The 27065-nt window shown below is 43.5% G+C and overlaps 1 protein-coding gene across 11 annotated transcripts in view; it reads right to left on the minus strand.

Annotated features, from left to right (window-relative positions):
• The window catches only part of Zfand6 (zinc finger AN1-type containing 6), a 66347-nt gene that overhangs the window by 8682 nt on the left and 30600 nt on the right, over window positions 1-27065 (minus strand). For 5 of the 11 annotated variants that reach the window (XM_070042755.1, XM_070042764.1, XM_070042761.1 and 2 more), the window contains exons 2-4: window positions 4127-4297; window positions 2419-2527; window positions 209-309 (exon numbers count right to left, since the gene is read on the minus strand). In XM_070042755.1, coding sequence (XP_069898856.1) covers window positions 209-309; window positions 2419-2527; window positions 4127-4280 — 364 coding nt within the window. In that variant the 5' untranslated portion in view covers window positions 4281-4297. Of the gene's footprint in view, window positions 1-208; window positions 310-2418; window positions 2528-4126; window positions 4298-10605; window positions 10630-11316; window positions 11434-20419; window positions 20581-27065 lie in introns of those variants that run through there. The other 6 variants (XM_070042753.1, XM_070042754.1, XM_070042757.1 and 3 more) reach the window with 4 other exon arrangements.

A 27065-nucleotide genomic window follows, 5' to 3' on the forward strand; every position in this document is an offset into this window, starting at 1 on the left:
TTAGGTGACTCGCATTGTAGATCCACTTTAAAAATCTATACAAATTGTGGAGCATTTGTGGAGCCTGAAATAAGAAAAATTAGCTATGTCACTTAAATGTAAAACATCTAGTATCATAATAAAAACCAAGTTATCTGCTAAACAGACGGCCTCGGCGAGAGCCTGTCCCAGGGACCCTGTGTGACGAGAGGGATGAGCATGCACATACCTTGCAGATCTTCCGTTTCTGGTACTGCTTTGTCCACAGATGAGCTTTCCACTTGGGAAGATGCAACAGACTCTGATAAAAGTGACTGATTTGATACAGGGCTAAAAAAGCAAAGATAGTTGCATTTCTTATTTCTTTAATGAAAAATGATTTTTTAACTTCAATTAGTCTTGTCTCGTTCTGAGACAGGCTCATCACTATAGTGTCCAGGTTTATCTCAAACTTAGGGGCACAAGCAACCTCCTGCCTCAGCCTTCTGACTGCTGGGACTACAGGCATGTGCCAACCTGCCTGGGAATATCTTGATTATCTCATGCCTGTCTCCCTAGCTACTCAAGAGGCTGCTATGTTAGGACTACAGAAAGTCCATTACCACAGAAAAAGCTGGAAATGGTGCTGCAGCTCAAGTGGCAGAGTGCTAGCCTTATGCAAAAGGAGCTTAGGAACACCACCCAGGCCCAGAGTTCAAGGCCCAGAACTGGGAAACAAAATTTTAAAAAGATAAATAAAAGATCATCTCCACACATGAATACTAAGTGATGTAAATAATATATATATATATATATATATATATATATATATATATATATATACATATTTTTTTTTTGGGGGGGTCGGTCATGGGGCTTGAACTCTGGGCCTGGGCCCTGTCTCTCAGCTCTTCAGCTCAAGGCGAGCGCTCTACCACTTGAGCTACAGCGCCACTTCCAGTTTTCTAGTGGTTTATTGGAGATAGGAGTCTTGGTCTTTCCTGCCCGGGCTGGCTTTGAACCGCGATTCTCAGATCTCAGCCTTCTGAGTAGCTAGGATTACAGGCGTGAGCCACTGGCGCCCGGCTATAAATATAATTTTTATAGAATACACAGACACATGCTTGTAACTTAACACAATCATACAGCTTTGAAACTGGAGAGCAATCTGCACGATCCGTTTGTGTTTTGGTATCCAAAACAATAATGCATGTCCTTCAGGCAGACCACGAAGGCATTAAATGAAAACAAGGTGACACCAGCATGCCAGACAATCCCTACCCAAAGCTATCCATGGTGTTCCCCCCAAACCCCCCCCCCCCCCCCAATGTGGAAAACGGACCACAGGGCAGAGACACAATGTGCTTAACTGGTTTCTACCAGAATAAAAGAATGTCACTTAAACAAGTACTTCTGAATGTAACTCAACTCTGACTCAATGTTAAAACAAATGAGTACTGAACCATATGACAGCATTACACAAACTGTGACAAGAATTTTGTGTGCTAATATTTGCTGACTACAATTTTTAAAACTTTAGTCATGGGCTAGAATATAGTAAAGGAAGAAATGAAAATCCATGTGAAAGGACATCTAAAGCCAAGTGCTGATGGCTCACTCCTGTAATCCTAGCTACTCAGGAGGTTGAGATCTGAGGATCATGGTTCAAAGCCAGCCCAGGCAGGCAAGTCTGTGAGACTTTCATCTCCAACTAACCAGCAAAAAGCTGGAAGTGGGGGTATGACTCAAGTGGCAGTCAGTGCCAGCCATGAGTGAAGAGGCTCAGAGACTGTGCTCAGGCCCTGAGTTCAAGCCAGCAGGACCAGCATCTCCACCCGAAAAAAGGGAGGAAAAAAATCTTAAAAAGACTTGAAAAGACATCCTTCCCCAATATTAAATCAATAAAAAGCTTTTTTTTTTAACAGTTAAGATACAATTTTAGGCCAATTAATTGTGAGAAAAAGCATCTTTTCTATCAAAGTAATCTGCTTCCTCCATCTGTTAATCTTGAGAGACCTGTTTTTCTAAAGGGTTCCTGCCTTGGCCAGGTGGCTTGGCCTTTATTAAATACACACATCACTCCCCCCGCCCCACCAAATCCTGTTTGAAACTCTTTAATTACATCCTAGTAATTAAGCCCAATCTTTTTGCATACTGTGAACCTGAGTGCAGCCAATAGGAACAGAGGGACGGGCCTGCTGGGTTAGGGATAAAAAGGAAGCGGCCTGCCAGCTCTGTGCGCTTGCCTGCTGGATTTTTGGCTGATAGCGTGCACTTCTGCAGAGGTAAACTCTGCCTTGCTGAATTCCTTTTGTGTTGATGTCTTTATTCCTATGTGACACCTCAACATCACAAGCTGTTTCTAACAGAATCCTACAGTGTTTTTACACGGTGTCCTTAATAGAACTATGAAAAGTGGAGCCCTTTCTTCATCCAATCACCATCCAGAGTGGCCCTTACCTTGGCTGCACAGATGAAGACGTGGAGTCCAATGCTGACTGCGCTTCTGGGACGCTGCCATCCGTGCACTGAACTGGTAAAGATTCAGACAGACTACTGACAGAAGTCGCTGCAATGCAACCACAGCCCACATTAGTCGGGCTGAGCTCAGGGCAGCCCACACCCAGTCCACAAAACACAACGCAGAGACTCCGCTTGACTACAGACATGGTCCACTGTTTTTAGCTGAAAACCAAAATGTTGTTTTCTTATGAGAACCTGTTTCTTAATGTTGGGGGCTAGACTTGGGGCCTACAGCACATAAAGCCTGTGCTCTATACACTGAGCTTACAGCCAAGTCCTAAAATATTTAAAACTTTTTAAACAGTTTTTTTTTCTTCCCTTCTCCTTGCTGATCTCTATAGAATTTTTTGTGTATGTGCCAGAATCAGAGCTTCAACTTAGGGCCTGGTATCCTTGCTCAGCTTTTTTGCTCATGGCTGGTGCTCTAACATTTCAGCCAAGCCTCCGGTCTGATATTTTGCTTGTCTCTTCAACCTTTCTACCCAGGCTGGCTTTGAGCCTCAATCTTCAAATCTCAGCCTCCTGAGTAGCCAGGACTATAGCGGCATGAACTGGCACTCAGCTAAAACATACTAATTTTAACCAAGAAGGAAACTGATAAGTTGTATATATGAGTGAACTTCAATTTCTCAGGATTAAATATCACCCAAACTCAAGTCCTTTCATTCACAGGCACTTTCCAGTACTGGCTTATAAATGAGAAACCTCAAGATTAGTTAGCAGTAAGGCAGATAGAAGTTCAGAGTAAATATGCTCAACTTTCCTTTCTTGTTCTTCATGAGAAAATATGGACGCTAATGGAAGTCACATTCATCTGATCTGGGCCTTATGAAAATTCATAACTTTTGACAAAACAGGTCTTGTTTTTTAGTTAAATATGAACTAATTAAGACCCCATAAAAACCTTAAACATGACGCAGCAGCTTGTACTTTGTGGGCTGCAAAAATCTATCCAGGTTTTGGTCCACACTGGCACCATGCTAGATAAATCGCTCAGACTCCTCATTTAGCAGAACTTAACCCTCCTGTTCTCTTGGTATCATACTTGCTAGAAAGATATTCTATCACCTGGGCCACACCTCCAGTCCATCATGATCCTCCTTATGCAACTGCTAAAACCAAAGACCTTCTCTATTCCAGAAAAATCCTCTGCTACAAAAAACCCAAACAAACCAATGAACTGAGGTTGAGTATTTCTTTCTAACTCTTGAGTCACCTGACTGAACTCCATCATCATGAAGTCAGTTTCCAATAAGTCTGGCTGTGGCTGTCTATAATCCTTGACAAACCCAGGCACTCTGTCTTTCAACAGCTACTGGGCTAATGAGGGAGCCAAGGCCTCTTACAGCCACATTCCCTGGCCTTACTTTCTAAGATGGCCAGCACTGCTTACTTCAAGTGTTTTAATAAAGTAGTGAGAGTTCTGCAGCACAGCAGACTGGGGTTAGATCTGCAGTGTTTTGAGGATGGACACTCACTCTGGTCCCCCAAGATAATGATCACCAATGTGCACTGAGAAACTTTCCTAACAGGACTGTGGCAATATAAGTACAATGGGAAGCAGAGCGGGGCTAGCTGCATTGGACTGTGCAGGGACCGACAGACGGATAGATGAACGGAGTGTCACTGTGACAGTGCTACTTACCAGGTGGGCTTATTCTACCATTACTACTATTCTGTCTTTGAAGATGTTCTTTGTAGCACACTGAGCACATGCCGTTTGTGCGAGGGTTCCCATAAAATCCGCAGCCAGTGGAACAAAGCATAGGCACTTGGCTGTGATTGGTCTCTTGAGCCATGCTCCTCGGTTGTACACCTAAAATATACACACAATCAGCAAGGAACTTAAACCCCAGGCTTCCGCTGTACGCTAGGCCAAAGCTGCTTGCTTTCTATAAAAAGAAGAGATCCCCTACAAACTCACCCACTTCCACGTAACCATCCCAAGACACAGGGCTATGATAGACAAGAGAGAGAGAGAGACCTGTGAATTTCTACCTCTAACCCATTGGACATGGTGGGACTAGACTGGCTCAACATGCAGGGAAGTCATCGAGAACAGGGCTGGTAGGGAGACTGACATTAGGAAAACTTTTTTTAAAGTACAGTTCATTTCGAACCTTTCTAGTAATGACAAGTAGGCTCATAGCTTTCTGGTGTGTGACACTATTCATGCTACCAGACATTTCTTTCACCTAAATTGAGATGCCCACTGTGGGATGGGGGACGAGGGGGTGCAGAAAGGACTTCACAAGAATTTCAGAACCAAGAATTGCGAAGAACTTATCTAGATAGGAAAAGGAAACAGCAGATTTTGTATTTCCGTTAAAAAGCAATGTGCTAGCCAAGAGTGGTGGTACCAGTCCGTAATCCTGTCATTGGGCAGGGCCATGAAAAGCCAAAGAAGAATGATCAGGAATTGAAGCCTGTCAAGTCTGGTGCACATGCACAACTGTGCACATAAAAACCAAACCAAGGTCCCCCAGCTGTTGAAGACAGTGCTCAGATCTTCAGACATGCACTGAATCATGAGTCACCTCAGAATCCATCAGCACCGCCAAACTGGAAACAACCTCAGATCTCCACATCCCTTGCTGCCATGTAAATATGCATTGTCAACAAAAGCCATGATGAAGAGGATGGTTCAGACAGCTCATCTACTGTCTGGATTGGGAGAATTGCAGCATTCTTTTTTTTTTGGAGGGGGAGTGGTCCTGGGGCTTGAGCTCTGGGCCTGGGTGCTGTCCTTGAGCTTTGTTACTCAAGGTTAGCGCTCTACACCACTTGAGCCACAGCTCCACTTGTGTCTGGTTTTGGTGGTTCATTGGAGATGAGTCTCAGACTTTCCTGCCCAGGCTGGCTTTGAACAATGATACTCAAATCTCAGCCTCCTAAGTGCTGGGATGACAAGTGTGAGCCACCAAATGCCTGGTTCTTCTTTTTTAAATTAATGTTTGAGCTGGGCACCTGTGGCTCAGCTCAGGAGGCTGAGATCTGAGGATCACGGTTCAAAGCCAGCCCGGGCAGGAAAGTCTGTGAGACTCTTATCTCCAATAAACCACCAGAAAACCGGAAGTGGCGCTGTGGCTCAAGTGGTAGAACGCTTGCCTTGAGCTGAAGAGCTGAGGGACAGTGCACAGGCCCAGAGTCCAAGTCCCATGATTGACAAAAAATAAAAATTATGTTTCTCTAGTAACTAACTTGTGTAAATGCCCAACAAAGCAAAGGTAACTGGTAAGCAAAAGTGATGGAGGCTGGGTTTCTGTCCAGTGCATTCTTCAAATGCAGTGGTTTTCAAAGTCTGGGCTCTCAGAAGGGAAAGGCAGCACTGTTAGCAGGGGCTCCAACCCTTTCTCAAGCTTGACATTGGGCAGCAGAGAGCAGGAGCTGTGGGAAAGGCAAGGAGAAGCCACGGAACCTTCTCAACGCGCCCAATGAGGCGTTGGCCCTAAACGACTCTATAGTCATAGCCATCCATCACACAGAAGTAGCGCTCTCTGACAGTGAATATGCATACATTTTGCTCATGTTCTGAGACTATATGAAAGACACATTCTAGGGAAATATTATTTTTCCCCCAGTTCTAGGGCTTAAACTCAGGCCCTGGGCCTGTCTCTGAGCTTCTTTTGGTTCAAGGCTAGCACTCTACCAATTGAGCCACAGTGCCACTTTTCAGCTTTTTGCTCGCTGACTGGAGATAAATGTCTCATAGCCTTTCCTGCCCACGCTGGCTTCTAATCACCCAGTGCTCAGATCTCAGCCTCCGGAGTAGCTGGAAATACAGGTATGTGCTACCAGCACTGGGCTCAGTGGTAATAATAATGAAATGTGTTTAGTTGATACTGAATTAGCTTTAGAAAAACCTCAGATAAGAGTCAGTGAACCAGTGTTTTCCCAGTAGCCATTGTACTGTGGTACAAAATTCTTCATGAACAAGAGATCCATTCAAAGTGAAGAATAAACATTTGATTTAATGTTGACAAGACACAAAGGTTTTATGTGGTCCAGATTCCTCACTGCAACTCCTCTACAATGTCCATGGCAGCCAGCATGTCAAGGTCTGGCCTAATACCAAAGAACAGCCACTCCATTATTTGAAAAGGTTATTTAAATATTCTTTTTCCAACTGGAGAGGGGCCAGATTTTCTTTGTATCATTGTACATATTAAACCTGAGGAAATCATGAGAATTTTGCTATTGAACAAGGCCCCAAAGAGATTGGTAAAAATGAATTAACAATGCCACTCTTATCACTAAAGAACTCAGGAGGGAGTGTCCACAAAAATCTTTGAAATCAATTAGTGTTAAATTTTAATTTGTCGCAGATTAGCTTGTAATATAACAAATCAACAAATACCACTACATTTTGTTATATCCAAAATCTCTTCAAATGCTCTTGGAAATGTAAAGTCATGAAAGCAAAATTTTTAAGAACTCATTGCTGCAAAATGTAGTTTCTCAATCCAGACACAGTATTAATGAGCAGACACTAATTTTTAAGTGTGTGTGCACATGTGCATGTATATGTACACACACAACCCACACATAGCATTTCAAAGGGATGCATGCACACACACCCATCACAGACATAACATTAAGGTAGGTACATGCACAAGTGCAAGCACGCACACACACGCGCACACACGCGCACACACACACACAAACCAAGCGTAGTATTTAGGGGCAAACATTCACTCTTGAAGGGAGGAGGAACACACACACACAACAAACCCTATTCTCCTTTTGCATAAATACAGTTATAGGAAGTGGCACTGTGACTTAAAGTGGTAAAGCGCTAGCCTTGAGCAAAAAGGAGCTTAGGGACAGCACCCAGGCTCTGAATTCAAGCCTTACAACCGACAAAACGCACACACATAGAGAAGTATACATACAATATAAATAGATATATAGTACCTGTATACTTTGATTTTGTGGAGATGGGCACTGATTGGAAAAAAAATCTTTATTTTTTGCTTGGTCATGGGGCTTGAACTCTGGGCCTGGGCGCTGTCCTCCCTGCGCTCTTCAGCTCAAGGCCAGTGCTCTACCACTTGAGCCTCAGAGCCCTTCTGGTTTTCTGGTAGTTCATTTAAGAGTCTCATAGACTTTCCTGCCTGAGCTGGCTTTGAACAGTGATCCTCCGATCTCAGCCTCCTGAGTAGCTAGGATTACAGGTGTGAGCCACCAGTACCTGGCTTAGGAAAAAAAAATCTTAAGGGCTGCTTCTCATTGGCAGGTATGAGAATAAATACAGCACACTATCAACTAATGGCATTAAAATGTCAGTAAGAGCAGAATGAACTTTCCCAGTGTAGCTGCACAGTCTTGACAAGTGATGGGCAGAAGACACAGTATACTTCCACAGACATGGATCAAAGTACAATGTGGCTATCAACTTTTTCATAATAATACTTGCTTTAGAACAGTAAGATTAACCGGTGGCCAGTGGCTCACACCTATGTAATTCTAGCTTATCAAGAGGCTGAGATCTGGGGATTGTGGTTCAAAGCCAGACCAGCTAGCAAAGTCTGTGATACTCTTGCCTCCAATTAACCAGCAAAAAGCCAGATGTGGAGCTGTGGTTCAAATGGTAGAGTGTTAGCCTTGAGTGAAAAAAAAACTAAAGGACAGTGTCCAGGTCCTGAGTTCAAGGCCCAAGACTGGTGGAAAAAAAAAAACAAAACAAAATCCCAGTCAGATTAAAATTCAAAACACACAATATGAGCACTTCTCCGAAGCCACACTGCCCTGCACATGAGCACACTAACAGGGTAACAATGGTTTTCAGAGCTCAAGAGGCACAAAGAATTTCATGGTTAACTTTAAAAAGAAAGAAACCAACCACACCTGTGCATTTTAGGACACAAAATATACCTTTTATGGGAGACTCAGAAAGACCCAAAGCTGGCCAGGTGCCCGTGGCTCGCATTTGAGAGGCTGCAAGGATGCAGGTCCAAGGCCAGCCTCTGACAGTGAGTTCACAAGGTCCCTATGGACAGCTGGACATGGGGTGGGCCCCGTTACCAGAACCATGAAGGGAAGCCTTAAAACAGGCGGGCAAAGACTGCCTTGCCTGGCCAGCGTAAGGCAGGGTTCAAACCTCAGTACCACCAAAGCAAATAAACCAAACCATACAAAGCTTCTGGCTTATGGTATGTAAATGTGTAAAGTCATGGAGCACTTAGGCCAGCATCTAGACCATTACCCGGCATCCAGACCAGTAAACAGCCTGCAGGGCAATTAGGCTGATGCTGAAAGGATTGGGGGGTGGGGGGAGGAAGGAGAAGGCTGAACAATTTTCATCAGATCCCTAACATACTTAAACAAGGCTCCTCCAGCATTCACAACTTATCTTCATTTAAAGATTTTGAATTTCATTCAGTTGTGAATCTTTAGTTGTTTTTAATGTCTCTTTGCCTAATAAGTTCTTATCAGTATAAATCCATGAGATTAAATACTTAAATTCCTACAATAAAACAGCAACGAGTGAATCGAATACAGGCCAGATTATAAGGGCAAATCCATGCCAATTAATCCTATTTCCCTTTGCTTCATTTCATAGAATTAAGTCAGTTACCCAGCTGCAACTGTTTTCACTTTGAAAAAGCTCACATTCTTAATTGTTCATTTCATCCCTTCCCATCTGAAGGCTTGGCTTCTGGGCTCTGTATCCCTGCCTCGCTGCAGGCCTGGAACATTTGTCTTACCACATTACTGTGTGAAAGAGGAGTACCCAGCCTAGCACTCACAACTTACCCCATTTCTCACTGAAGTGTGCTGTGTGGAAGGAGAATGGTGGTGGAGTCAGGTGATGCCAGTGTGAATCCCACCTCTGCCATCCCAGCTGGGCAAGTTCCCACACAGCCTTACACTCAGATGCCTGGGAGGGAGTGCGCTTAGACCCAGGCTCAACAATGCCTGCAGGCTTGTGCTCTGCCTCAATGAAAGCACACCACCCTTTGCTTTCTTTCACCTAAATCTCCTAGAAGGGTCTAGCTCACACAGCTCCCTGCTCTGCAAATGGCATCCACTTCTGGATTCTGCTGTGAAATCCTCTCTGTGGCAGGAACCGCTCTGTATTCCTAGAGAAGCTGTCTGTACCGCCTGCTAGGACAAGGCCACTTCATCTCCTCCCCACTGGGCCAAGGCCTCAGAGGGGACAGCTCATTTTCTGGCTAAATTTTTTCTTCAAATAGCCGGAATGCCTAATACGTATTACGTATTCTGTATTTTAAAAAAAATCCCTGGAAAATTTATTTCGTTGTTGTTCTATGTATTGTTGGTTATTTTCAGTTGGAAAAGAAAAGGCAGGTGAACATATTTAATGGGAACTGTTTTATACTGCAGTATTCATTAATGAAAAAAAGAGGGCTGGAAATGTGGCTCAGTAGTACAGTGCTTGCCTAACCTGCATGAAAGCCCTGGGTTCGATTCCTTAGTACCACATCCACAGAAAAAGCAGGAAGTAGCACTGTGGCTCAAGTGATAAAGTGCTAGCCTTAAGCAAAAGAAGCTTAGAGACAGTGCCTAGGCCCTGAGTTCAAGCCCCAGGACTGAGTAAAACAACAAAAGAGAAAGAAACTGAGACAGTCTTCCTTGAGCATGGCTAGCAGCCATAATGTAGAGCAGCTACTACCTGGCCAACTTCAGTTAACTCCACCTCAGTCACATTTGACTGGGGCATATATTAATTTTTTTTAAGCAGTTGCAATGTGAGGACGAGGAGTGTGAGCACTGCAAGCAAGATTCTGAATTCACACCCCAGTGTGGCAGGAGAGGGGAGTATCACCTAAATACTGCAAGACTTCTGGATTTTCTTGAACATTTCTGGAAAAGACAGTTAAGACATATAAGGTTCATTTTTCAGAATTAAAAACCTACCAGCTTTGGCCCTAGTAAGTGGTGCCTATATTCTTCAAGACCACCCTCACTTCTGGGTAAATCTTGCTGACACTGATAAAATATTAATTCAAGATCTCTAATTTCAAAGAAAAATAATGACATAACACAGCAAGTGAAAAATACAACTAAACTTTGTACTACAGTATGAAAGGTAAGAAGAAAAGCCCCTCCTAGCCTTAAAAAATTAAAAATGAAAGACTGTTGGGCACTGGTGGCTCATACCTATAATCCTCAGGCTACTCAGGAGCCTGAGATCTGAGGATCTTCATTCAAAGCCAGCACAGGCAGAAATGTCCATGAGACTCGCATCTTCAGTAAACGACATAGAAAAATCTGGAAGTGGTGCTGTGCGCTGTGGCTCAAGTGGTAGATGGCTAGCACTGAGCAAAAAAAGCTCAGGGACGGACCGCATCCAGGCCCTGAATTCAAGCTCCAGGACCAGCACCAAAAAGAAAAAAAAAAAAAAAAAATCACTGGAAAATTAACCAGAAGTGGCTAATCCTCTGATTGTATCAAAAGAGATTTTTGAGCAAAGTAGAATGTATAGTACATACTCTATTTGCTTTTTTAAATAATCCAAAAAAAAAAATGGCTTCCAGTCTGACATAGGTGCTTCGGATTGGCATTTCCTGGTGATAGAGTGATTGCTCATGCTTAAGGGTACTTGGGTCCTCACTGGACACTAGTATGGGGAAGGGGGGGAGAAGGGGGTGTAGGCGGGCAAGGGTGTGGGGGAAAGGGAATCTGTATGAACTATGTACGCATGGGAGTGGGGGGAGAGCAAGAGACTGTGTATCTATCTCTTGACTATGTTATATATAGTTCATCTTCAGAGACAAAAAAAAGGGGGGGAGAGGGGAATGCAGGGCAATTCACAGAGCAAACAGACCAGAAAATGAGTTCACAGAAAGCCCTTGGGAGGATGCTACTCACTCTGATAAAATAAGGGCTTTGGGTTAGGGTTCCTACTGTACTGAGGAGGCTCTGCAGTTCTCTGTATAGCAGTCCCCACTTCCCTAGGTCAGCTTGTCTTTCCTGCTGTTGCTTGGGCTGAAAGACAAAAAGTAGGAGTCGACTAACATGAGGATAACATCTATGGGGTTATTATAGATACAAACTAACACATCATCCCCAAGATACCAGGCTACAAAAGCCTAAAGGTAACTCAGTAAAGACAACCCTCACTTGCCCAGCTAGTCCTAGAACCTACGTCTCCATTGGCTGGTATCAATAAATTTTATCAAAAGGAGCCCTAGTAGCCAAGTCTGTTGGTGCATGTCTCTAATCCCAGCATTTGGGAGGCTGAAGCAGGAACCCAAGTCTGAGGCCAACCTGAGTTACATAGCAAGACCCTGCCTCAAAAATAGTTAAAATGAAGCCAGGCGCCAGTGGTGCCTAGCTGTTCAGGAGGCTGAACTACAGTTCAAAGCTAGTCCAATTAACCACCAGAAAACTGAAAGTGGAGCTGTGGCTCAAAGCAGTAGAGCACTAGCATTCAAGCAAAGAACTCAGGGACAATGCCCAGTTCAAGCCCCAGGACCAAAAAAAAAATTTTTTTTAAATATGTACATGGGGATATTGTACACTCAGGACTTGATTATTTATATGAAATAAACTAGAAGATTCCCCCACTGGGATTTCTATTTGATTGCATACCACTTAGTGAAAAGACCATCCTTTTCCCACTACCAGTGAGAAAGTGTTACCAACTGTTTCTTTTGTCTGCACACTCGGTTCAATGCCTGGAGAAGCCAGGCATAAAAGCAGGCCCCTATGGGGAGAGGCTGAGGCCTCTGGCCAAAAGCTCCATGGGTGAAACTGGAAGTGTATTTGCAGCCCTGGAGCCCTGCTGACTGCACGCCTTGTCCACATTCCCAGCAGGAGCTATGGGACACAGTGACTGGGTCATAACACTTGTAATCAAATTAAAACATGGTTAGGAACTGGAGCGCCACAATGTGGAGGCCTCGAGTTCAATCCCAAATACTGATAAACAAGCCTATTTTAAAAACATTTTAAATATGATGGTTGTTTAAATTCAGAGCTCCAGGAAACAAGCTGGGCAGCAACTGGTAACTAACCTATAACTTCTGAGATACCTATCTCTCCTATTCTTGCTGCCAGCAGTCTTTGTTTAACAGAGCAACCAGTAAAAATCGAACTAAAAGCTCACTGGCTGTCTCCTCAAAATCCTCCAATAGTTTCCAACCTCACAAAGAGTGGAGGTCCACTCCTGACTACGGCTCCAGGGGTCCTTGTTGCTGAATCTCTCGTGCAGCTGGTCCCAGTTCATATGGACTGCCAGGTGTGCTCGTGGGGCACTGCATCCCGGCCTTCCCACCTGCTGCTCCCCGCGCTCCCCTGGTCTTTGCTCAAGTGGAGCTTGTCAAGGAGGCCTTGCCTATTTTAAATTGCTCTGGTTCCTTTATAATCCTTCCCAGTGCTGTTTTTCTCTTAAATACCTTTGTCCTAAACTTACTATACTTATTTTGTCTGTCTGTCACTGGTCCTGGGGTTTGTACTCAGGGCCTGGGCACTATCCCTGAGCTTCTTTTTGCTCTACCACTTGAGCCACAGGCTCCACTTCCAGCTTTTGTGTGTGTGTGTGTGTGTGTGTGTGTTTAATTAGAAGAAGTATGAGTCATCTCATGGCCTTTTCTGATCAGACTGGCTTTGAACCATGATCCTTGGATCTCAGCCTACTGAGTAGCTAGATTATAAGCATGAGCCACTGGTGCCCAACAATATTGTCCATTTAATGCTTAGCAAATGCTAGGCATACAGTATTCATTGCATGGAGGAATAAAACCAATCTGCCATGGTGACAACATACTGCCAACTAGTAGCTAAACGTCTACCCTTATCCCAAGGCAAAAACCAGGAAGCTCCTTTTGGAAAAACTGAATTTGCTCTTTGGATGGGTGTCTGCAGCAGGGCCTGCTGTTTCTGGGTGTGTGTTTCTGGGTGTGTGATCTGTGCAGCATGAGGCCTTCTGAGACTGCTTGCAGTGTTCCAGGGTAAAAACTATCTTCCTAACAACAACAGCAACAGCAGCACACAGCCAGGCATGGCAGCCCAGGAACTCCAGGCCTGAGCAACATCAGGAGGTCCTGTGTCAAGGATAAAAAAGTGCTGGGTATGGTGGTTCACACCTGTAATCCCAGCACCTGGGAGGCTGAGACAGGATTGCAATGTAAGTTCAAGGCCAGCACAGACTACATACATAGTATAGTTGAGACCAGTTTGGGTTATACAGCAGAAGACCTTGTCCAGGAAAATAATGGAATGCTCATTTGTCCTTCTGACTCTATTGACATTCGTATGAGAGTGTCAAAGGAAAAGTACTAGTCAGAGCCTTTGCATGAATGTCAAAGTAGTCCATATGTATATGTGTGTATGTGTGTGTGTATACCACTACACTCTTAACAGAAACAAAAAAGCCAGTCCTTAACAAAATAATAAAATTACCAATTTTATTAAATCTTGACACTGATTAGACTTTGCTGTATTATTCGGGAATACCAGCCTCCCAGAGTAAAGCCTTATTCCACCTACTATCCACATACTGCAAACTGAAATCTACAGCTCTGGAAGAAATCTAGTGCATGGCTCCTTAATCTCCCATTCTGGAAGTAGATATTTACACAAATTCATAGCCAATGTCATCCTTCAATTTGAAATGTGGAGAGTGAGCAAGCAATAACAGAGGAGACTGTAACATTAAAGAACAGCAATCACAGTTATATTTCAGGGCTGCATTTGCAAGCACTGCAGATTAGGATTGGGAAGGTTTCCCTCTAAAGCCCCAGTAGCATTCTAGGATCAATGCCAAACACAGAGATACTCAAGAGAAAAGTTGGATGAATAACATCAAAATTATGTTGGTTGGAAATATCATCAGTGAAGACACAGCAAGATTCCACGATGGTAAGCCAGTCCTGATTTGCTAGTTCTGTGTTTAGGGCTGTATACTTTGCTATATTTCTGTGTTCGAGGCTGTACATTGATCCATGACTGATCCATGGTACTCAATGGTCCACCAGGCATTATATACCAGAAGACAGATGTTTATGAATCATAGTTCTGCTCTCAAGGATGTTGGGAGCTGCGAAGGCAACTCAGTGCCGACCACTTATTTAGCATGAAGAGGCCTGCTCTGGGCTCAATCTCAGGCTCAAAACGAAAGGATTAAGGTAGGTAAAGGGACAGAATATTAATGTCTGATTTTCATGTGTCTGCATAGGCATCTCCAAAATCACAACAATGAGACTCAAAATCACAAACTGTGGCCTAGTGCCAGTGGCTCATGCCTGTCACCATAGCTACTCAGGGTGCTGAGATCTGAGAACTGAAGTTCAAAGACAGCCTAGGCAGGAAAGCCTATGGGACTCTTATCTTCCATTAACCACCAAAAAGCAGGAGGGGAAGCTGTGGCTCAAGAGGTATCAATAAAGCTCAAGGACAGCACCCAGGCCCTGAGTTTCAAGTTCCAAAACAAACCAACCCCACAAATTGCTAAAATGCTACAAAGCACCATAACCACAACATGTATCACTCTAACTGTATAGTTATCTGGGATCCCAAAAAGCTTCACAAGATATTCTAGAAAATAAATTACTTCGGCAAAAATGAATACCTTGAAGAAACACACAACATATCGAGAAGAGGCACAATCAGACATCATTGGGACAACTTGGGGTGCCATACGGCCCATTACAAAGCACAAAGGCAGACATAGAATCTGCTCAACTTTGCCACTGCCTAGGCCTGAGTGGTTAGAGCCAGGCTGCTCACAGGAGAGGAAAGATGGGGAAGGGAGAGGGCTTCCTTCTCCAAAGGACTTTGAGGCCCCAATGGGACAAGGATGAGAAAGCATGCCACACAAACAGCTCAGAGGCGGGCAGCTTACTCACAGAGGAATTGTGATGGTGGCTACAGTCATAAATCTCATAAATCAAGCTGGCCCCAGGCACCAAGGCCCTGGACACAAAAGGCCTCCTTGCCAAGCCACACAGCGCTCCTTGGCTAGGGGTCATCTGAAAATTCCTCAGTTCCACCAAGGTGAATACACTTTCTGGATTACAAGTGTGAGAGAATGGTTTCAAACATCCTCCTCCTGAACACATATACAACAATCCATCAATTATTCTAGATAACTGCCAACAAAACCTCACCATAGGCTTATTTATATTTGCACTCCCACCGTGGAGGGTAAAGTACAGCCACACACCACACAGGACACTGTGCCAACAGGCAGGCACTTCACCCACCTCACGGCCATCCCAGAGAGTACACACCTGTGTGCACTCTATGTGTGCCTGCAGTTCATTTCCCAGAGGAACCTCACGTTTAGCTGACATAAAACCTCCTAGCTGAGGGGAGAAGTATGTGTTTCAAGTCAAAGCCGGTAAAAAATGTTAAGGCCACATCATAAAAGCACCCATGCTGAGACGTTCATGTCTAAACCAGTAGGCCATGGGGAACATCTCAACCCTAGAAAAGGGAAACAACTCAGAAATACCACCTTAATGAATGTGAAATTAATGAAAGACCACCTTAAATTCTTTTCAGAATACCATTCTATGGAACAACGAAAGTAGATGAAAAGGATCAACACAAAGAAAAACAGTAAAAACTGTTAAAAAGTCAGAAACGCTCTCAATAAACAAAATGCCCCTACTGGAAGAACCTGTTTGCTAATTAAAAATCCTTCAGTTGAGAATATTGATGAAAGTGAACAATGCAACTTGGGGGTGATGACACTGTGGAAAGGAAATGTACCTGGTACCTATTGCCTGACATATGTAAATGTAACCCTGTTGTGCTGTGTATCACCTCTAGAGTAACAATAAAGTAAATTCTAAAAATTATTCAGTTGATTTTATTCCTCCTAACAGCTAATACAACAGCTATGACTAAGAGGCAGAATATTCTGAAGAAGGAAACGAGTTACTACTTAGGAGAAATCCCTTAAATTTTGACCCAGATAACACAAGATCACTTCCTCTTGTAGCAGAATACAACAGTCAACAACTTGTACAGAGTAAAAAGGGCCTTCACAGGGTTATTTTGCACCATTTTTCTATGTTTCGAACAAGGAGCCAAAGTTTTAAGAATTAAATTTTAAAGAACTTACACCTGGACTTCATTCATCCTTACCATCTAGCAGTCCTTCACTGAAGTTTTTTTTAATGTGCTTTTGTTCAAGGATCACTGAGGCAGAGGGGAAAATGGGTGAGGAGGAGGAAAACTGGACAGACTGTGCCCTGAATCTCTGCCTAAAGTGGGACAGTGGTTTATATTTTTATATGCCAGTTCTCTGAAAGGTTGTCGTCTAAACAAAAAAATCCAAATGGCTAACACATTTGGAAAGTCTATTTTAACCTCCCTGACTGAGACAGAACATAAAGATCAAGAGTAGGCCAATTTAACATGGGTCAATGTACAAATGATCACAAACATTTATAAGCTAACAAGGCCAATTTAGGCCAGACAGGCAGCACCTACCACCAGCAGAATGGAGATGTTCTGAGCAAACATTCTCCCTAATTCCCCCAATTTATTTTTTAAAGTGATGAGATAGTACATGCCAATAATTCCAGCTACTCGGGAGGCTGAGGCAACCTGGTAAGTCTATCTCAAAGTAAAACTTAGAAGGGGCTAGGACAAGGGGCTCAGTGGCAGAGTGTTCTCATGTGTAACGGGTTAAGAATAGAAGCCACAGAGGAGTAAAGATTTCAGTTCTCTGCTGGGGATATTTCTCAAGATGATTTGGCTGAATACAGCTTTCAGTTTATGATTTCCAAAGTCCTAGTCTTTTCTTTTTTCTTTTGGTGTCAATCCTCTGAGGCTTGAACTCAGGGCCTGGGCGCTGTCCCCTGAACTGCTTCTGCTCAAGGTTAGTGCTCTTACCACTTGAGCCACATCTCCACATCCAACCTTTTGGTAATTAATTGGAGATAAAAATCTCATGGTCTTTCCTGCCTGGACTGGCTTTGAACCTCAATCCTCAAATCTCAGCCTCCTGAGTTGCTATAATTACAAACATGAGCCACCAGCACCTGGGCTTTCCAAATTCCTAACCTTAAAGCCTTAAAAATCGCTCACTTTGAGACTGGGGAAGAAGCTCAGTGGAAAAGCACTTGCCTAGCAATGAGTGGAGTTCTGAGATCAAATTCCCAGCACCACCAAAACAACTCTTCAAAGCCTTAGTATTCTTCCTCTCAAAAAAAAAGTAAAGAGGTTAAATAATACTCATTACACTCATTTTCAAGTGTCTTTCACTCAATCCTAAAACAACTCTCATCAGGTGGCAAATTATTACGGTGTCTATTCTGCAGATGAGAAAACGGAGACACAGAGGTCTAAATGGGATGCTGAAACTCTGCCTCGTATCAACTTCCCCACCACCGTGCCCAGCCATTTCCCACCATTACACAGACCAGGAATGCTATCCCGATCCTTTTGCACTGCACAAAAGCAGCCACTGCTAAGATGTGGGTCCAGAGGAAACAAGAAGCAGACATGGTGCTCCTATGCAATGTCTGTCTGCCTCTGTCACCCCTCCTTCCCTTCCTTCCCCTTCCTTCCCTTCCCTTTCTTTTTCTGCCAGTACCCATGCTTGAACTTACAGCCTGACCCTTTGGCTTGACTTCATTGCTCACAGCAGGCCCTTCACCATTTAAGTTAACATCCAGTTCAGCATTTTGCTGGTTAACTGGATATGGAATGCCTCAAGACTTTTCTGCTGGGGCTGGCTTCACACTAGATCCTCAGATCTAGCCTCCTGAGTAATTAACTAGAATGAGCCACAGGTGCCTTTCTCTGCCTGTGTTTTGTATTCCACGAAGGCTAATGCTTAGAATTTTCCTCTATAGGAGAGTAACACATAATCATCTTAGATCAAAAGAAATTGAGGAACAATTTACCTAATTTTCCTATTGTGTATCCTCCTGTCCAATCTTATTTTTAAAAATCAAAGTTCTATTAGCTATGTTCTGAAGGCTTCCTTCACCTTGCATTTTCTTTATTTTGACACTAATTAAAAAAGAAGAGTGGAAGAAGTGTATCAGAACATGGTCAACACAATAGGAGCACTGAATTAAACCAGTTTGACAAGTTTACTTGTAAGGCTACAAGTTTACCAAATTTACTTGCCTAGACTCTTACAGAGGCCTGGATATAAAATAGGAAACTAAAGTATTTCTTCTCCAGAGCTCCTGGAAGACTGGGAGCTATATCATCTCTGCAGACTCACAAGGTTGCTCGCATCTTGACCAGCTCACAAAGAGAAGAGACCAACCAAAATCTTCGCGCCTTTCTCTGCAGCCAACATTCACCTCCTCTCTCCACGTTCACGCTCCTTGTACAAGAATCTCAATGTTCAGCTTGTAATTCCCAGCTACTCAGATCTGAGATCTTTTTGCTGCTTTAACCATCAAAAAAGCTGCACTAGAGGCATGACTCAAGTAGTAGAGTAGCAGCAGGAAGCAAAAATCTGAGCATGAGCCCCACTACCAGCACATATTACATAAACATAAACACACACACACACACATACACCAAGTATCCATTCAATATGCTTTATGTTTTCTCACTGCTTCTAAAGATACTTCTTTTTTTGAAGTTTAGTGAAGTGTCTCACAGACTTTCCTGACCAAGCTGGCTTTGAATGGCGATCCTCAGCTCTCAGCCTCCTGTATAGCTAGGATTACAGATGTGAGCTATGGGCACCCAGACAGATAATCTATTTTGATTTTCTCACAGCCAATGTTTATGGAATATGGAAGAGAAAGCCAATTCAAGATCTTAGGTGTAACACACACCACACAAATATAAATATACCTGCTACCCGGTGACTCCCTGACAGTTAACAAGATGTTCTAAGTCATTGTTTATCTGTGAGCTCCTCATTTTGCTCAATGTTTGTGATTCCTTGTCATCTTCTAAAAGTGCAGAGAGGAAGACATTTAATTTAGTGGTTTGCTTCTAAAATTCATGAGGTAAAAAAGTGGGGAGGGGTGGAATAGGAAAACAAAAAAATTTTTAAAAAGCCTTTCCAATTAAATTCTTTTTTTTATTTTTTAAACCAGGGCTGAGAACCAAACCCAGGGCCTTGCGCGCGCCAGGCGGGCGCCCTTACGCTGGGCTAAACCCCCAGCCCCTCCAATTAAATTCTTGAAGGGATAACTTTCAGTGAAAGGGGGGGGGGGGAGGGAATTGCTTTTCTACAATAGGAATATCAAATATTTTTAAATGAACACTGCTATAGTTTAAAAATCTCCAACTGATTTAGGAAATGAAAGCTCCTTTATTCTGAAGTGTATAATTTCTATTAAATCACTGTCAGGAGCAATTTTCTTACTTTTCTTTTTTTTTTTCATTTTTTAACTTGCCCTAGGCTTGAACCCAAGGCCTCAAGTTCTCACTTGCCTTCACTTGGCTTTTTCACTCAAGGCTGGCACTCTACTACTTGAGACATATCTCCCCTGCCAGCTTTGTGCTGGTTAGTTGGAAATAAGACTTTCTCTGGCTCTACTGCCTGAGCAGACTTCAAATCAATATTTTCAGCTCTCAGCCTCTTGCACAGCTAGGATTACAGGCATGAGCCATTGGTGCCCAGCACAAATTTCTGTATTAATATCAAATGCCACCTTTCTAAAACACAGCTTTTATGGTTGGCCAAAACCCTCATTTTGAAAAAAGCTGAACTCAAACAATCTGTAAACAAATAAAACAAAACAAAAAACCATAATCTTTTGCCTCAATGTAACATTATTAATGTGCAGTCTGATACCTAGAATAAGTCTAAAAAGATGTATGGACACTAACACTAGTTGTGCTACTGCACAAAAATATTTTATGAAAATCTACAGCCCACTCCACTTTCAGTATCCTACACGCCTAACATTAGTGTAAAAAGAATTATTTTAAAGTCTTATCATGCTGACTTATGCGCACCTTCAAGCATTTTAGATTAAAAAACCTTAAGTTTGACACCCATTCCACAGAGTTCCAGTCTTAAGTCTCTACTCACACAGTGAAGGTTGATGAGCAGACAGCTGTCCTGTATCTTGACACAGACATTAGCTTCCTGCCTTCCCTATCCTCATAAGCAGCTACTTAAAGTTTGAGTTTTATGCAAGAATACATTTTAAAGCCTTCAGTGTTTTACTGCAGCAGACTTCAGATTCATTCCTGCAACACATTCAACATGAGACAGAGTTGAGACAGTTAGAATTCATTAGACACTACATTTTAATCAGGTAAAGTTCAAAGGAGTCGTTTTACTAGTATTGCTACATAAAAAGGACTGTGGCAACCAATGAAATCATTCCATTTGGCAAGTGACACCAATGTAAAAATGTAACAATATACTACTTTAACCTACTAGTTTTTCTATATACAACCATAGAGTGATTACATTCAAGCCTGAGGCTTGAACTCAGGGTCTGGGCACTATCCCTGAGCTTCTTTTGCTCAAGGTTAGTAGTGCTCTACCACTTGAGTCACTGCTCTACCTCCAGCTTTTTTTTTTTTAGTAGTTTACTGGAGATAAGAGTCTCATGGATGGGCTGGGAAGGTGGCTCAGTGGTAGAGGGCTTGCCTTGCATGCATGAGGCCTTGGGTTCCATTCCCCAGCACCACATAAGCAAAAAGAAAAAAAGCTGGAAGTGGCGCTGTGGCTCAAGTGGTAGAGTGCTAGCCTTGAGCTGAAGAGCTGAGGGACAGTGCCCAGGCCCAGAGTTCAGGCCCCATGACCGGACCCAAAAAATAGAGTCTCATGCATTTCCCTGCCTAGGCTGGTTTAGAACCACAATCCTCAGATCTCAGCCTCCTAAGTAGCGTGAGTCACAGCTCAGAGCTAAGGGAGATTACTTTTTATCATCATCTGTATCCAACTAAGCAAATCTAGGTATTTTTTTCTGTTTTCTTAAAGTTTAATCCATGTATTTAGAAAAAGTAGCCACCACCACCACCAACAAAAAAAAGCGGCATTCCACATGGTAAAGTGCCTTCAGTGTCCCAAGGAAGCCTTCTCCAGCTACCTTCCTGGGAAAAAATAGATTAATCCATTTTGACAGCAAGAAGAGCTGCATTTCTAACATTTCCAGTAAATAAAGATCTGTGGCACATTTGCCCAGATTCTATAGTACCATCGCTGTTACCAAAAAAATCTCATTTCACTAGAAAACAAGATTGCATTTACATAATTAGGTTTTTACTGTTTTCTTCAAATAGCTGCACAAAGGGCTTGAGTTTAACAAGTCAATTTATGTGTAATGTACCTGGGTCAGTTATCCCTCTATCTCCTCCAGGTACATTTTCATAATTCTTTTTTTTTTGGGGGGGGGGGTGTCCGGTCGTGGGGCCTGAACTCTGGGCCTGGGCGCTGTCCCTCAGCTCTTCAGCTCAAGGCTAGCGCTCTACCACTTGAGCCACAGCACCACTTCCAGATTTTTTCTTTTTTGCTTATGTGGTGCTGAGGAATTGAACCCAGGGCCTCATGCATGCAAGGCAAGCGCTCTACCACTGAGCCACCTTCCCAGCCCCACATTTCCTTTCCATAATTCTTAACCCTACCCAAACTCAACTTTCAAAATGAAACTGTGTGTGTCTGTGTGTCCGTCCGTGTCCTGGGCCTTGACTCAGGGGCCTAGGTCTGCCCCTGAACTTTTTTGCTCAAGAAGTGTTCTACCACTTGAACCACAGCTCCATGTCCAGCTTTTTGGCAGTTAACTGGATATAAAAGTCCCAAAGATTTTCCTGCCCAAGCTGGGAACCTCAGATCTTAGCCTTCTAAGTAGTTAGGCTAACAGGCATGAGCCACTGGCACCTGGCTAAAAGTTTGTAAGACAGAAAAATCCTTATTGCTTCATCTCATTAACAAATATACAGGCAGGACTGGGAAGGTGGCTCAGTGGTAGAGCACTTGCCTTGCAAGCTCAAGGCCCTGGGTTCGATTCCTCAGCACCACATAAGAAAAAAAGCTGGAAGTGGTGCTGTGGCTCAAGTGGTAGAGTGCTAGCCTTGAGCTTAAGAGCTGAGGGACAGTGCCCAGGCCCAGAGTTCAGGTCCCACGACCGGACTCAAAAAAAATAAAAAAATAAAAAAAACAAATATACAGGCAATGATACACACACTGATAATAATGGTTTGTACTGCAGAAATAAAGAGATGTTAATTAAACTGACTTTTTCTAGTTTATATGACTAGACAAAATGTACTATTTAAAAATGACAGATTACTCTTAATAGCCTATCACCATTTATGCAATCTAATTTTTTTTTTTTTTTTTTTTGCTGGTTTTGGGGCCTAAACTCTGGGCCTGAGCGCTGTCCCTCAGCTCTTCAGCTCAAGGCTAGTGCTCTACCACTTGAGCAACAGCACCACTTCCGGCTTTTTTCTTTTTGCTTATGTGGTTCTGAGGAATCAAATCCAGGGCCTCATGCATGCAAGGCAAGCACTCTACCACTGAGCCATCTTCCCAGACCCTGAAATCTAATTTTTAAATATCCTTCTCCTATTCTATGCATAACATGTAATAAACATCAGAAAACATGGTTTTCCTTTTCATTGGTCATTTTTTCCTCAATGCTAAGTAATTCCAAGGTGAAATATAATAAAAATTAAAACACAAATAAACACTCTTACTTTTTATTTCTATAGGAAAAGCTTTAAGATTTCCTAAACATGGCAAATATGTACTATTTATATTACCAACATGGTTCAAAAACACCATGAGAAACAGCATCCAATTGCTTCAAATTCACTTGTTCTAAAAATATTATCTAATGTTAAAATACTGCATGTTATAAAAGATGACTGATTTTATTCAAAATAACACATTTATAATCTACTTACACCACACAAATACAAACTAGATATAATAATTTTAAACCTCTTAAATGTCATAGCTGCATAGAGCGTCTGGGATGCAAGCTTTGTCTCACATCACACTCACCTGCACTCCACCAACTGCAGGCAGTGCTAGGATTGACTGAGATTTTGAGACGTTATAAATTTGTTCAAGACCACAGAGCTGGTGAGTGACAGAACTCAGAGCTAAGGCCACACTTATTTATTTGTTCCAAAGCCTGGTGCTCTTACAAACCAAGCTAGATCACAGTGGAAGTGAACCACTGTACTGACCTATCAAGCCACATCTGGAATTGGGTATCATATGCAAGTACAATACTGGTAAATGACCGGTATCAAGAACCCACCAAGATGCTTATAAATTTAGGAAAGCCATCATCTCTTATAAGAAACAATTATATGGGGCTGGGAATGTGGCTTAGTAGTAGAGTGGTTGCCTAGCATGCATGAAGCCCTGGGTTTGAGTCCTCAGAATCACATAAACAGAAAAAGCTGGAAGTGGTACTGTGGCTCAAGTGGTAGAGTGCTAGCCTTGAGCAAAAGAAATGCAGGGGCAGTGCCCAGGACCTGAGCTCAAGCCGAAGGAAGGAAGGAAGGATGGAAGGAAGGAAGGAAGGAAGGAAGGAAGGAAGGAGCAAGTAACCTAAGAAATAAAAAAACAAGAATACATTTTTTTTTTTGCCAGTCCTGGGACTTGAACTCAGGGCCTAGGTACTGTCCCTAAGCCTCTTTTGCTCAAGGCTAGTGCTGTACCACTTAAACCACAACACCACTTCTGGCTTTTTCGGAATAGTTTATTGGGGATAAAATCTCATGGACTTTCTTGTCCAGGCTGGCTTCAAACTGCAATCCTCAGATCTCACTCTCCTGAGCAGCTAGGATTACAGGCGTTGAGCCCTCATAGCCTGGCTAGGAATACATTTTGAATGGCTGTGAAAGAAAAAAGCACAGGTGTTATCTCCTGTAGAACAAGAATACTCAAAGCAATGTTCGAGAAATCTCAGGCAACAAACTGTAGTCCCAGTTGAGTCTTCCCCATTGAGGCTCTGCCTCTGAGTACTGAGTTTGTGCATCACACACCTGTTCCTGTATAAGTACCATCACCATTCTAAGCAGAAAGTGGTTTCGGCAACATGACAGGAGGATGTTAGGTGACAATTTGTTGAAGACTGATAATATACACTGGGTCTCATAGTCACCCTCAAATGACATATGATGGGAGCAAAAATAACTTAAGTGGGCGACCCCAGCAGAGATCAGACAGATTGGACACTGAAACTAAGGAGTACTGGTGAGCGCAGATGTGTGGCCCTGCAACTGCACATCACAGAGGGGTAAGACTGTGTACAGAGCCCCCGCTGAGGGGTTAAGGGGGTTTCTGGAAACAGGACCCGATTCCCCTTCAAAAACAACTGAAGGAACACTCCTGACTCAAGAATGATTAAGACAAGACAAGGAAAGGTAACAGATCATTCTGGGGTGGTTCCTGCCCTAGACAAGCAGATGAGATCTGAGTGTGGGGTGTCTGGGAGCCAGAGAGTTTACACGAGAGTAGGCCCTTGTTCTCAAGACACTGCAGGTGGTGACTACGGGTGGGACTGCCCACGGGATCAGCAAAGCACATGACTGTGTGTGCAAGGGGCCCACAGAGACCACAGGTCAGGAGGGCTCTGATCTAGTGCGCGGCTTGCTCCACTGTGCAAGCCAAACCACGGGTAGAATTCTGCCTGCCAGATGGACGCCTGGGAGACGAAGGGGCCTGAGGGAAGCAGGTTGTAGGCCTGGTCTTGGAAGTGTGCATCTATCACAGGCCTCATCCCCTTCTCCTCCGCTTCCTGCCCACATCGCGTGAGGCGCCTCTGCTGTACATGCCTGCTACCATGCCGCCTGCCTTACCGCAGGTCCAGGATCAGCAGAGCTAGGAACGGTGGACAGCGAGGTGTACGGCGAGCACTGGGAGCCAAGTCCACCTGCTCCCACGTGGTTTACACGAGGCAGGGCATGCAGGTGACAGGAAAGCAGACTGACAGCACATTGCATGTAGAAGGCATATGCAGAGGGGAGGTGGGTCGGGACACTGACAGCTGAACAAATGGGGCAAATGTCAAGGAGTCACCCACTATGGGGTGTATATCAATTATTTCAATTATTGTAACTTGCTATAAATTTCAATTACTTCCAAATAAAAACACCTGGACTTGAGTACCAGAACTTGATATTCTAAGGCTTCTGAAGAGCTTTATCTTTTATAGCAGGACTATAAACCATAAACCTCAACCCTCAGCTGCAGCATTTCCTTTGACTGGCATAGAGTCTGGACTCAAGGAGAGAGGAAGGGGTGACAAAGGCCACTAAAAAATCAACCTTATTCTTACAAAAAAGAGTGTTGAATAAGGCATAGCATTTTAGGAGGTTAAGGAAGACAGTAACTTCGCTAGGAGGAAGGGCGAACAGGAATAGCTGAAAATGATGTCATTGGCAGAACAATGGATGGAACTGGAGACCAGCTGTTAAGTGAGACAAACCAAGTGCTGAAAGACAAAAGTAGCTCAGGTTTTTGCTCATGTGTGGAATCTAAGGTAGTAATAATGTAGCATGCTGACAAAGGAGGGACTGTGGGGGAACCAATGAGAGGGAGAAGGGCAAAGACAAAGAGTGCCAGGGAGTGATAAGACAGAGCACGTTGTACATGCATGTATGCAGAACAGTGAGCCGGCACCAGGGGCTCATGCCTGCAATCCCGGAGGACAGGGGCTCCACAGAAGTCTTGGCACAAAAATTGGTGAGACCTTTTCTTAGCTCACAGATGGGTGCAGCGGTACAGGCCTGTCACCAAGAATGAGAGGATTGTGATTCCAGGCAGGCCTGGGCAGAGAAGTCGGCGAGACTCCAACTCAAGTCAACGAATCACTGCTGAGCATGGCAGTGCACACCTGTCATTCCAGCTTGGACAGGAAATCTGAAAGGAGACTGAAGTCCAAGCACACACCAGGCCAGGAAGCAAGATTTTGTCTCAAAAATAAACAGTACAGGGCTGGGAAGGTGGCTCAGTGGTAGAGTGCTTGCCTTGCATGCATGAGGCCCTGGGTTCAATTCCTAAGTACCACATAAGCAAAAAAGAAAAAAGCCGGAAGCGACACTGTGGCTCAAGTAGTAGAGCCCTAGCCTTGAGCTGAAGAGCTGAGGGACAGTGCCCAGACCCAGAGTTCAGGCCCCATGACCAGACCCTCCAAAAAAACAAAACAAAACAAAAAACAGTACAAAGCCAGGTGCCAATGGCTCAGGCCAGTAAGCCTAGCTGCCCAAGAGGCTGAGATCTGAGGATAGCAGCATGAAAGTCTGTGAGATTCTGATCTCCAATTACCAGTGTTACTATGACTCAAGTGGTAGAGCACCATCCTAGTATAAAAACTAAGGGACAACAGGTATACCCTGAGTTCAAGCCCCAGTACTGGTGCACATACCTACCCACCCATACTGCCCACCCCCCTCAACACACACAAAATACAAAAAAGGTTAAAGAAATGGCTTAGCAGTACAGACCCATAAGGCAAGAGGCCTAGAGTTCAAACACCAATACCACCAAATATGGCCATAATGAAACACACTAAAAACTGTTTTAAAAAAAGTAGGGGGAGGCAATTCATTCCCTAAGGCAAATACTAATCTTAATACAGACTTAATACAGGCTTAATACAGGCTTAAATCATCCATACCAGAACTGAAAGATAAAATATATTTAAAATAGAGCAAATCCTCACTCCTATCTGCACATATCAGACTTGTACTCAAAGGCGCATAGT

Source organism: Dipodomys merriami, unplaced genomic scaffold, assembly GCF_024711535.1.
Source record: "Dipodomys merriami isolate MVZ:Mamm:240054 unplaced genomic scaffold, mDipMer1.0.p SCAF_33, whole genome shotgun sequence".
Taxonomy (NCBI): domain Eukaryota; kingdom Metazoa; phylum Chordata; class Mammalia; order Rodentia; family Heteromyidae; genus Dipodomys; species Dipodomys merriami.